This window comes from Haliaeetus albicilla, chromosome 26, assembly GCF_947461875.1.
Source record: "Haliaeetus albicilla chromosome 26, bHalAlb1.1, whole genome shotgun sequence".
NCBI classification, from domain to species: domain Eukaryota; kingdom Metazoa; phylum Chordata; class Aves; order Accipitriformes; family Accipitridae; genus Haliaeetus; species Haliaeetus albicilla.
In genome coordinates, this window is record NC_091508.1 from 11906750 (window position 1) to 11919726 (window position 12977).

The 12977-nt window shown below is 41.3% G+C and overlaps 1 protein-coding gene across 1 annotated transcript in view; it reads left to right on the top strand.

Moving 5' to 3' along the window:
- PNPLA7 (patatin like phospholipase domain containing 7) overlaps positions 1 to 12977 on the top strand; it is a 130944-nt gene that overhangs the window by 62552 nt on the left and 55415 nt on the right. Inside the window, exons 21-22 of the mRNA XM_069772124.1 lie at positions 3558 to 3618; positions 6578 to 6727. Coding sequence (XP_069628225.1) covers positions 3558 to 3618; positions 6578 to 6727 — 211 coding nt within the window. The remainder of the gene's footprint in view (positions 1 to 3557; positions 3619 to 6577; positions 6728 to 12977) is intronic.

The following is a 12977-nucleotide window of genomic DNA, read 5'->3' on the forward strand; positions in this document are numbered from 1 at the left end:
AGAAACCTCCTGTTGTTCTCAGATAAGTCTGGACTCCCAACTCGCTGTCTTTTGGCAGTGCAGATTTTTCTTCAAACCTCAAATCTGAACTGCCTGATTCTGTGCCAGCAGATCGGGCTGCAACTCGGTCTCTTTGAAGAGTGGGGTGTGTGTTTGTAGGGCTGGGTGGATGGGTGCTAGAAGAGACTGTAAAATCCAGAATGTGCCATAGGGATGAGCACACCAGACACTTCCGACTGTGCTGTGAAGGCTGTCTAGCCCTGGGTGATGGTGACACCATGGAAGTGAGACAATTTTGCATGTACAGATGTCTGGGAAGTGCTCTGTGCTCTTCTGGCACCATGCTTGGGAAAGACTGGTGTTCACATGGGAGAGCGGGTAGAAGTCTTGCCTACTTTTGGGAAAACAGTACCCAGTCTGTCACTGGCTCAGCTGTGCTGGGGGCAGTGCTGGAGGCTGTATGGCACACCACACCTCTGGAGTATTGAAAACTCAGTGTTTCTTCCAGGTCAGTCCGGTTTTCCCAGCAGTGCTGCCAGAGTTCCTGCCCCCGCCCCCCCCCCCCCCCCCCCCCCCCCAACCCTCACTGCCAATTCCCAGAGCTTTTCCTACAAAACACAGCTTAATAGGTAGGGTGGGAGTAAGTGACTGCTGAATCACTGCCCACCGAGGTACCTGCCTGCCAGTGCCCTGTTACCTGTATTTCTCCTGCCTCCATCTCCTCCAGGCATGCTTGGAATAACTCTGTTTTCCTTCAATCCCTGTCCAAGACCTCCTAGCTCAAGGGCTAATTTCTGCTTGATTCCTCCTCCCCTCCCCAAGCTAAACCAGCCTCCTCCGTGACACCCCAGGTCCTCTCCCAGGTGCCCTGGCTTCCTTGTTATAGTCTCTTGGGCTGCATTGAGCTGTGCTGCTCCTTCTTGTGCCCTTTTACTGGAGGGACTAGAATAAAGGTGCTTGGAAACCTGAAGGACGATATTTTTTTTTTGTCTGTTGGTTTTGAATTCTCCCTAGTTGTACTGAATTTGGTGAGAGCTGCTTTGGCTGCCCTGCCCAGTAATGGGTGTAGGTCGATCATTGAAGGTTGGGTCTGTTGTCAATGGAGAGATGTGATTTATATTGACTTCCCCCTCAGACAGATGGACAAGTCTCTTTTAAAGGAAAACATTGCCTTTTTGTCAAAGAAAATTTAGTGTATGTAATATAAAACTCCAAGGACGTTTCAGGCCAGTTCTTAGCTCCGATCACAAATTGATGTTCCTTTGATGTTGCCATGACTGCGACAGAGTGACTCATCCCGTTATGGTTAGCAATTTGCTTGTCTTACAAAGTCACTGGGGAAATAATTTTTCCATATCTATACATACCAAGGCTGTAAAGTTTGCTCTAGCAAACAAGGCAAATAATATTTCCTGGTAATAGGAGCAGCCAACTGGAAAATGAGACCAATAGGTTCTGTTCTTAGTTCTGTCATTAACCATGGACGTTTTCTTTACCTTAGCTGGAGCTCTCCTTAGCTGTCTATAAAGCAGAAGAAGTTATAAATACAGGAGATTGTTTTAGTAAGTAATTAAAATTCTGACGTTTGAAGTGGTTCAGAAGTGTAAAATGTTCATAACGCCTTCCAAAACTGCTTAAGGGAAGTCCTAGTGTGCAGATACAGGTGGTTAGGTGAATGCATGTGAGCTGGGTATAGCGAACGCTCTCGAGAGGCAGGTTATTTCCCTTAGAAAGGGCAATCAGTCTCATAATTTTTATTAAGAATTTATTCTTTCTCTCCCTGCTCCCCATAGTTGGGGCAGATTTCTGTAGCTGCACCCAGCGCCATTTATTGAATCCCAGAACCACAGATCTTGGTGGTGTTAAAGTGGTAACGAGTTTGCTGGGTGGCTGGGTGATCGTCAGCTCTTGTTATATTTTGGACAAATGGAAGCATTTAGATCCTGTCTGAGATTCCAGGATGAGGAAGGAGGCTGAGAGCTTACCTGCTGTCAGGAGGTGCCGTCGTTCCACCATCGCTCATTAGTGGCAGGGTCATGCTGCATCGGTGCTTATAGCGAAATGGGTATGGACAATGTGTGTCTGCTCTTGGTGCAAATACGAGAAACTTCAAAGAAGTTGATCTTGGATCACTGAGGAGATGTTGATGTGGTGTTTTTAGGAACTTGCAGTTATGGCTATGGGACAGAAATTACTGAAATAACTTTGTTTAGGTCTTACTCCTTGCTCTACTGTAAGTCACACTGTGTTGGAAGCTACCTGTTTGCTCTTCTCCCTTCCTCCTACAGATGCTTAAAAAATATTGGTGCTTATTAAAGCTATGGAGTTTCATAGTCTAGGGCAATTTATTGGGTTTTTGTTGTTTGTTTGTTTGTTTTAAAAGCAGGATATACAAGTGATTCTGATGGTCATGCTGACCTGTCTTGATGCTTACATGGTGTTTTATTTGAAAAAATGCATCCTGAAGTGCCTGTTATTATGGGAATAGTGTGTCTGTCTTTGTGCAAAATCCAAGGTAGCCATTTGCTGCTGCTTGTTTAGCTTGTTAAGAGTTTGGAGAACTTCTGTTGTGGTGGGTTTTGACTTTTTTATGTCCTCCTGAAGGTTAGAGTTATTTTGACCTTGAATTATTTGTCTGGGAGAGAGTATCTAATGATTGCTCTATTAACTCTTAATGCATTTAAATATCTCTTTTCCTTATTTGGTAAAACATTTGCACATAGCTTTTGCAGAATAAATGATGCATTTTCCAAGTCTGTCACTCCTTGGTATTGCAATTATTAGTCTTCTGCTACACCACTTGTTGGGAATTATTGATTGTTAATGTTGGAGATAAGCTTGTCAGTTTTCAGATATGCTTGGCTATTTGAATATTGAGTTTTATTGATGTAAGTCCTGTTGGGAAAAAAAGCTTGGAAAAAAAATCTGTCCCTTCAAAGGTACCACACAAACATGATTTGAGGGGGAAAGCAATTTCTTGGTTTGTTCTGTTTCTGCAGGTGTTTAAAGTGTGCATTTATCCCTTTTATTCAAGGTGTCTTAAATTGGTTACTGTAAACTAATTCACAGGGGGTCAGATGGAAGTAAGATTGTGTGTGGGATCTGTTTGAGTACAGACTTGAACCTTTTTGAGCCTTTAGTACCTATAGAAGGTGGAGGTGTGCAACAGCCACAGAATAGTTAGAGTAACTTAGAGGTGCAAGCACACTGCAGAGAGAAATTAGGAGAACTGAAAATGCAATTTGACATGTTTCCCAAAATAACTGGTTTTGTTCTTTTGTTCCCAAAGCAAATTAAATACTGCCTTTTTTGGTTTTGTTTTGGTTTCTTGTTTTTCCAGATTAGAGTAAAATAAAGTGAAAGAAATCAAGACAAATGATTGGTCACCATACGTTACAGCCAGGAAAGAAGCTATGGTTATAAAACCTTGTCTTTGTATCGTTCAACCTGAGATAACATCTTACAAAAGTTTGCAAGTATCCATTTAGGGGCACTGTTTCTAGTACATTCTGCCTGAATGTTTGTTTCTTTTCTTTTTCTTTCTCTCCCATTGCTAGGTTGTGACTAGACTTATTCACTTGCTGGGTGAGAAGATTCTTGGCAGTCTTCAGCAGGGAGGTAAGACTCATTCCTGGACTACTCCCATTGATGCTGGTGCTTCCTTGGAGCTAGATTTACATCGTTAAATCTGGAAACAGAAAGCACATACTTGAAGAGAGAATTTGTCGCTAAATATTTTAGCTGTTGTCACAATTGAATGGTGATTTTATTATATATATGTGTACAAATTTTTTTTTTGGCAGAGCATGGTTAATTAAGTGTGGGAATGGCATGATTTGCAATTGAGATGATAGAAAATTACTGCTGCATATGTGCAGTGAAATTTCCTTGAAATTTCTTGGAAGAGAGGAGCTCAAAGGGAGCATTGGAAATAGCAGCTGTAATAGACTTGAATCAGATAGTCATGCTGAGTGGCATCTGCATGTAGACTGATTTAATATGTCTGTATTTGCATTATCTTAATGAATTGTCTGAGAGCAAATGGTCAGCTATGGATTGGTTCTTAAGCTTTGTGGATGTGGCACAGGCAAAACAAAGCATATTTACTGACTGAAGTGAGGAAATTTTCCAAATTTTCTTGAGCAGCTTTTAAAAGAAAGCAGATGCACATTAACTACTGAGGGTGTTGTGGGATTCTTTGCTGTTGTGGGTGGTTTGGGCTTTGTTTGGTTGGGTTTTTTTAATTACTTTTATTGCTGTTTTTGCAACATTCCAAGGAGACTGAGAATGAGGTAGCCAACTCTCATGTTTTGGAACAGTCCTGGGGAGTGAATCTCAAAGTCCACTCTTTCCTTACATGCTCATCTTTCTGTACACAATCAGTTGTGTACAAATCTCTAATGATAATTGTACTTAAACTTTTGTGCATGCTGAAATGCCTTTGTGGCCTACGGCAGAGTCCACACTGCTTGGGAAATAGGGCAATATGCGATCTGGATCAAAGGGGAGGAAAATTAGTGACAGTGATAGGAGTTCAATCAGAGAATCACCATTGAAGTTCTGAGGAGGGAAGGACTGGTGGAGATGGAGTTGAGCGGTGATGTGTAACTTGTTTGAACCTACAAATAGCTACTTGAAGATTGCCAAAAAGAGTGGAAAATCTGTTTAATGTTCTGTGCAGAGCTATTTTAGAAGACTTAAAATGAATAACTCAGTTGCTGAATATATTTGAAAAAAGTTTATCTGGTATTTCTTTGTGTCCTGCAGTGTACTGTTGATCTTGCATATAGACTTTGAATGAGTTTTCATATGGTATATCAAGTACTTCTGTATGTCCATCTCAAGAATTCATCTTAATGGTGCATCTTAGGCCTTTGCTGGGTGAAATGAGATAAGCAGGATGTTAAATCCTAACTTAGATGACAGTAAGTTTATCGTGTACTTAGAGCTGAGTTGATAGGCATTAGCAGCAAAGTAAGGTTGTCTGAGAAGGCTTAGTTAAAGAGAAAAGAATTAGTATCAAAATAAAAAGAACAGTTTGGAGAACACCCTTATCATTGATCTTTTCCTGTTCTAAGCTATCTAGGAAGATCTTAATCTTTGTCACATGCATCAGGTACTTCTGTCTAAAAATGCTTTCCTCTGCCTGTACTCTTTGTTCTTACTCAGCTTACCATGTTATATTGGAGATACTTCCACAGTTACTTTGTGGCTACTATAGAGGTTCCATATTTTATATTAATACTCCTAAGCACATATCTCTAAAGCTCCACATTTTCCCATCTTGCAGAGAAGTGAAAATAGGTGGAGATACACATTCCCTATAGGAACTTTTTTTTGTTGAAAACAGGTATCTATTTCCATGATCGGGAATACCATAAAAAGTGAATGTTAATTTTTGGAATATTTTGATACTGACAACAGGTTTTGGGGTTTTGTTACTTCAGCTCATTCCTCTTGTAGGCTAAATCAATGCCTGTTCCAAAGTTGTGGCTGTTCCAAGTGATTCAAAATGCCTTTTTTTTTCCTTTCTCTTAACAGGTTAGGTAAATGCACATTGTATTTAACTTGTTTCTGGCATCCAGATATTTTTAACATTGCCTGACTTTTACCCACGCATGCTGTGTCAGCAGCCAAAGATGGTGGAAATTGAATCACAGAATCATAGAATCGTTTAGGTTGGAAGAGACCTTTAAGATCATCAAGTCCAACTGTTAACCCAGCACTGCCAAGTCCACCACTAAACCATGGCCCTAAGCAGCACATCTACATGTCTTTTAAATACCTCCAGGGATGGTGACTCAACCACTTCCCTGGGCAGCCTGTTCCAATGCTTGGCAGCCCTTTCAGTGAAGGAATTTTTCCTCATATCCAATCTAAACCTCCCCTGGCGCAACTTGAGGACATTTCCTCTTGTCCTATCGCTTGTTACTTGGGAGAAGAGACTGAGCCCCACCTCGCTACAACCTCCTTTCAGGCAGTTGTAGAGAGCAATAAGGTCTCCCCTCAGCCTCCTTTTCTCCAGGCTAAACAAGCCCAGTTGCCTCAGCTGCTCCTCATAAGACTTGTGCTCTAGACCCTTCACCAGCTTCGCTTGCCCTTCTTTGGACACGCTCCAGCACCTCAATGCCTTTGTTTTAGTCTTTCAGTATTTGAGGTGCAGCCTCACCAGTGCTGAGTACAGGGGGATGATCACTGCCCTAGTCCTGCTGGCCAAACTATTTGTGATATAAGCCAGGATGCTATTGGCCTTCTTGGCCACCTGGGCACACTGCTGGCTCATCTTCAGCTGGCTGTTGACCAACACTCCAGGTCCTTTCCTGCCAGGCAGCTTTGCAGCCACTCTTCCCCAAGCCTGTAGCGTTGCACGGGTCTCTTGTGACCCACCCATTGATCTTCATCCTCTTACGAATGATATATGTGGGAAGTCTTTCCTTTCATGTGATACAGAGGATGTTACATTTATCTTAGGTTAAGCAATTCAGTGACACTTCCCTTGCTGCCTGACAGTTGAAAACAATAAAATGACACCTAGCTTTCTGGGTTGGCTGATGGCAAGTTTTTTCTTTTCAAACAGGTCATCCTCTTGGATTACACAGCTCGAGTAGCAAGTGGGATGCCGGAAATCCTGCCAGCAATCTCTCCACAGTAGCAATTATGCCAGTGTCTGAAGAGGTGCCACTTACGGCTTTTACTCTGGAGCTCAAGCATGCTCTCAGTGCTGTGGGTAAGAAGTGTTTACATGTTACTGCATTACAGGAAATAAATGCTTCTTATCTATTTAGAGAGGTATGGCCAGGTACCTGGCATTAGTCAAAGGTGGATTCATGCTCTGTTGGGGGGGTAGCAGGACAGCAGTGCTCAGGATCAGCCTTTTTTATGACCTCTTGCTTCTCTGTCCTCATCCCTAATGTGCATTTAATTTTAGTGGAAAACTTTGTGGCCTTAGTGACTCAGAAATATTAGCCAATCTGTCTGGCCTCTCGCCTTGGCTGCCATCAGCGCTCCTCAGGCTGCAGGCACGCCAGTGGACAAACCTCACCACCAGTGGACAAACCCCACCACCAGTGCACTGTTCCCACAGTGCCTGTCTGAGAATGTGTGTCTTTTGCGTGAGAGTCTTTCAGGCTTCCTCAGTTGTACAGCTTCATCCAGCAAAGAATTTATTATGCAGTTTTCTTTTGTTGAGGTAGTGCAGTGAGTGGTAAGCACAAGACTTGATGGAAGAGGCTTGTGGAGCAGATCCAGGTTGGCACTGGAAGTCCAAACTTAAGTCTTAAATCATTGTCCTGTTTGTTGCCAGCTTGTCTGTCTCATGCTCACAAACCCATGTATTCAGTTCACAGTTGAGTCATTAATTACTTTATCCACGGGTGAAGTTGTGTGTGCAAGTTCCAGTTGCTCACAAAACCATGTAGTTAATTCACAATTCAGTTCACGCTCGGTACTACAGTTTGACATTTCCTGAACATCCTCTTCTCATCCTCATACACTATCACAGATCTCTTGAGTAAATCTCCTGTAGTCCTTTGATGAACTGCTAGTCTGCTATCTCATGGCTTATTATTTTGAAAAGTACAAGTTACGTGATGCTTGAGGTATAACCACTTACATTTACTAGTTATTTCCTTTTTGACCTTAAGGGTATCTGGAGCTGGCAGTTTTATTCTGCTTAAAAAATCTTCTAGGCGAGCAGGCACAGGAAAAAGCTGTTGACTCTTGTCCTGGTTTCAGCTGGGGTAGAGTTAATTTTCTTCCTAGTAGCTGGTATAGTGTTATGTTTTGGATTTAGTATGAGAAGAATGTTGGTAATACACTGATGTTTTCAGTTGTTGCCAAGTCGTGTTTATACCAAGTCAAGGATTTCTCAGCTTCTCATGCCCAGCCAGCCAGAAGGCTGGAGGGGCACAAGAAGTTGGGAGGGGACACATCCAGGACAGCTGACCCAAACTGGCCAAAGGGATATTCCATACCATGTGATGTCATGCCCAGTATATAAACTGGGGGGAGTTGGTGTGGGGGGGCAATCGCTGCTTGGGAACTAACTGGGCATCGGTCAGTGAGTAATTGTATTGTGCATCACTTTCTTGAGTTATATTTCACCCTTTTTGTTTTATCTTCCTTTTCTCATTACTATGGTGATGATTATTATATTTTTTATTTCAATTATTAAACTGTTCTTATCTCAACCCACAAGTTTTACTTACTTACACCGGGGGTGGGACGGGGGGAGGAGTGAGCGAGCGGCTGTGTGGTGCTAGTTGCTGACTGGGGCTAAACCACAACAATGTTTGAACTCTTCAACCTTTTGAAATATGAATTTGTGTGCAGCTTATGGTGGAGATGTGTTACAGTGGGAAGTAATTTGTGGGCGTTTGAAGATTCCTCTTATTTTGAGATGGCAGAAAAATTTTACATCTATAACGGAGCACAGATCTCAGCCGTAGCTATATTGCTAATGGGTACTTCTTATGGATTGTTGCCAGCTTGTTTTGATGTGTGACAGCACTAGGAGCCTGTAAATAAAACAAACAGAAACTTAAGTATAAGTGGATGGACTATTGACTATAAAAATAACCATTCTAGTTGAAAGCAACTAGAATGCGACAAACAAGGGGTTTTGTTATGATCGCTTGGCCTTTCCTCATTCACCTTTCTTTTTTCTTTTCTTTTCTTTTCCTAAACTGACGTCTGTGTAGTGCTTGGCAGCTATAGATGGCACTATACAACCTTGGCATCTGAAGTTCTTGCCAAAATGGAGCAGACGGCTGCAGTGGGAAGAGGAAAGTGTTGTGTGAAAACACAGCTAGCCATATGGTTCAAAACACAGCTGGTAGACCAAGCTCTCTGGCCTTGATAGCCTCTGTTCGTCAGGTCACCTTATTGCTTATCCAGTCCAACAATGCTCTGAGACAGTGGTTAACCTTCTGCCAAGGCTTTACTGTGCGTGTTTACATACTGTGCAGAGTTGAGGTTTTTTTCATGCAGGCTGTGTGGTGGTTTTTTATTTTTTATTTTTTTTTATTTAGCAGAAGCAGCATTCTCTTTCTTTCTCTCTCTTTTTTTTTTTTTTGTAGCTTTTGCTTTTTCTCCTTTTGTATTTTCTCCTTTATACTATGGCTATAAATTGTTTGGGTATTCCTTATTGGTGTGTGACAAAGTGCTGTGAGCAATGTGCCAGATGGTGTTTGGCTATAATGAAAGGGGCTGGTTTTTGGAATCATTTTTCTTCTGACTTCTTGCATCAAAAAATGAAATGAGTAGTAAAGTCTGTGTTGTGAAGCAAAATTTCAGTTTATTTTTGAATTGTCTTGGTATTTACCTGGCCATTAGAACTGTGTCCATTTTACATGTGGGGGAATTGAAATGTTATGTGAAAAGATTTTCATTAGGGCTTTGGTAAGCAGCTGGTGTATTGGAGCTTCGTGCTTCTGCCACCCGAGTGCTTACCTGCTTCTAATTTTCAAATTGGCTAATTAGCACTTGGGGTTTGGGTATGAATTGCAGTTAGACCGTAAACATGTTTATGGAAATAAGAGGTGTTATTTAATATGCTTGAGAAGGCTTAATTGAAAGTCTTTCTCTTAAGGAAGTCTCTTTCAGTGCGTATGTTCCTAATTTTTTAAAATAGGGGGTTTTGCTGTGTAGATTTGCTGTTATTAGCATATTTTTGTTGTTTAATCTTTTGTATTTTCTTGAACCAACTTTTTAAAATTGTAAATTGTAATCAACTGTTGCCATTTAACACTTAACATTTGATCCATATTGTTTCATTGCTCTGGGCTTGAAATATGTTCCAGAGCAGTGGAGGGTAGCCTTGGTATGTGGGGTGAAAGCAGTTGTTTTTAGCTTTTTTTTTTTTTTTTTTTTGCAACTTAATATATTATTTTAGAAAATTCTTTACTCTTCTTGTTAATATCAACTTAAATGAATATTGCAGTGATGCCTCAAATCCCCTTGCTGCAGGTTGGAGACAAGAGTATAGAAGAAATTAGGAGGATGCAGGCAGTAATACCGAGATCACTGCAAGGATCCATCATGAGGTATCAGCTACTGCAGTTCTTGGGAGGCACCTGCCCTTGCTGCAGGCTGACCCTCATCCTGGTGAGAGTGGTTGGGATGCAGGCTGGGTTGTAACACAACCTGCAAAATTAGATGAGAGGATGGGTTCTCTTTCCTGCAACCAGCATTAAGAAGGCTATTGGCAGTGCTGTGAGTTGGAGCTGGTTGCAGGTTAATCTATTTAACAGGATTTTTTCTCTTGGTAATTTTTAACTGCTTCTATCTTATTAAAGGAGTATAAAAATAATGACAAATAGAATACCTTAGTCTGACAGTGGAAGCTTCATAACGCCATGAATTAATATATACTGTCCAGAAGAATTAAGTATTCAGAATCGCTACCCCTCCCCCCAACACCCCCCCCCCCCCCCCCCAAAACCCCCAAACCAACACTTTTGCCTGTAATGAGGCAGAACTTACTGATATGGTTGCTTGATTCTGTTGTGTGGGTTTAATAATTTTTTTCAAATTTTTTTTTTTTTTTTTTTAATTTGTAATGAGAATACCTCATGTGATCAGACTGCCCTCTGTACTGGGTTTTCTGGGCCCCGGAGCGCACTGACCTGGCTGGCCAGGTCCTGTTTGCATTCTGCACACAGGGAGCATCAATGTGTGGTACCACCCACAGCTTTATCCAAGTGATTCGTGCTGGTTTCTTTGAGATTTGGTGTTTCTGTGGTTTATAATAATTCAGATACTGTTTCTGGACAGTCTGATTGTGTCCCAATTAAATACTAAGGGATGTTCATGTTCCTGTGGTGTTTGTTCTGTTAAAAGCTAGATGGTGAAGCAGTTACTTGGTACCTGGTGGCAATAACTCCACATGAATCTGCCTTCATCTTGAGACAGGTATAAATGTAAAATATGATCTGAGCATTGAGGAGAGAGCAGGCAAGTCCCGCAGAGCATGGTGAACCGGAGGCTGCATCACTGCTTCCTCACTCCGTTTGCTTGTATGCTTCAGTGTGAAAGTCCTTTCTTTGAATCTTGGTCTTTGGGCCTCCAAAGAAAGAGGATGTAGAATATAAAACTTCCAAAAAGCAGGAACAGAATTTTCCACTTCTGAACTGGAGTGAGACAAAGGTGGGCAAGTTTTACAGCTGTGCAAAGTTTCAGGTTAGGATAACCATGCCGATGAATTCTGGTCAATGTTCATCATGTCTGTATTTATTTCTAATATTTTTTCCACTTAATCCTGGTAGAGCTGAGAGCATCTCTTATCAAAAAACTCTTCTACATTATCCAGATTTTGAAAAAGTATTTGCCTAACTATTTTTTTTGTTCTTTTACCGAGACCAGCTAAATGATACCACATGGCTGTGCGAATTCTGATTATATGTGGGAGCCCTTTGATCGTATATAATTTCAAACTGAAGTAGAGAAGGATTCAAATTCAACATATATGTCTCTCTCCTTCCTTTCTGCCCTTTAAATATAAGCTTTATTTTAATTTCTAAAAATGTATAAAGTATTGGGAAGCTTACTGCATTATCTTTACTAATAATTTATTGGAGTTTCTAATTGTAGTTCTGCCGGAATTTCTTTATGCACAGATTAGATTTAAATGTTAAGTGTTTAATGTGGTGCCTGGACCCTGGCAAAACTTGTTATTTTTTGCTGGGTGAGATCTTCTGACACTGAGATAGGAAACTCATTTATCAGTTCTGTCTCTTTGACACATAATTTTGTAGACTTTTATTAGGCCAAATATAAATTCTGTTTTGATGAAGTTCAGGCAAGAAAGTTTGCTGTGCTAAAATTTTTCCACAGTGCATTTTGTACTGGACGTATCTTTTTGTGTGAGTAGTTTTTCCAGGTGAGGTGGATTTGCAACCATTTCTAAGCATCAAAAATCACTCCTTGACCTCTGCACCTCTGATTTCTCTAGGCAACTTTTTGATCTTGTTTTATTAGACTTGGAACTAGGATATCTGTATTCCCACTCCTGCATATCTTACAAAATTGATGTTATGTGGAAAAAAATTACCAGAGTGAGTACCATGCTCATCTTTGGAAAGAAAGGAAGAGTTTTGTCTCTCATGTGTGATGTTTGTCTCCTGCTCCTCGTCCTGGGGCAGGATTTGAGCTTGGAAGCCTTGCTGAAGGGCTGTCTCAACCCTTTTCTTGAGAGCCTTTTATTCTTAAAAGGTAAAATGAACTAGACCTCTGATATTTGCCAGCATTTTTTTTCCTCCTCACCTCTCTTTCATGGAATTGTAGTTCTGTACTGAAAAACAGGTGACTCTGGAGTACCAATTTAGATGCTCCATGAGGATTCCCCATGAATCATGACCTTCTGTGCCCGCAGGTAAGGCTGCGGCCATGCAGTACTCTCACCTAAAGCGCATAAAAGCCGGGATTCAGAATCCCAGCAAGTTTGGTGAAAGAAAAATCTCCCAGGGACTATTAAAAGTCACCACCTCTGGCTTGAGAAATTCATGATCTACAAATTGCTGGAGGCTTGGAGAATGTCATTAAGTTTTCCTTGCTCTAATACTCTTCCCCAGCAATCTGCTGCTGGTCGTTGTCAGAGATATGTTTTTGGGCTTAGATAAATATTTAATGTTACCTCATATCACCTCTCCTATGTTCTTAACTTTGAGCTGTTCACCCCGTGTCTAATCCTACTGAAAGAGAACAGTGCCTCAAGGGTGCAGGTGGCTGATGGAGGATGGAGGGATGTTTTCATGATGCCAGCTGCAGCTGTAAATTACCTGTGAGACTGATGTCAGGTGTGGAGAGAACATCACTAGATGATGGTGTAACTATAATAATGCGCATTGAGGATGCACTAGCACATCACCTTCGACACTCCTGCCTGCTGGTGTGGCTGTTCGAGGGGTATGTACTTGAGAATGATTTTGGGGGTTGGGTTGTTGGGAGGTTTTTTTGTTGGTTTTTTTTTAATTACTTCA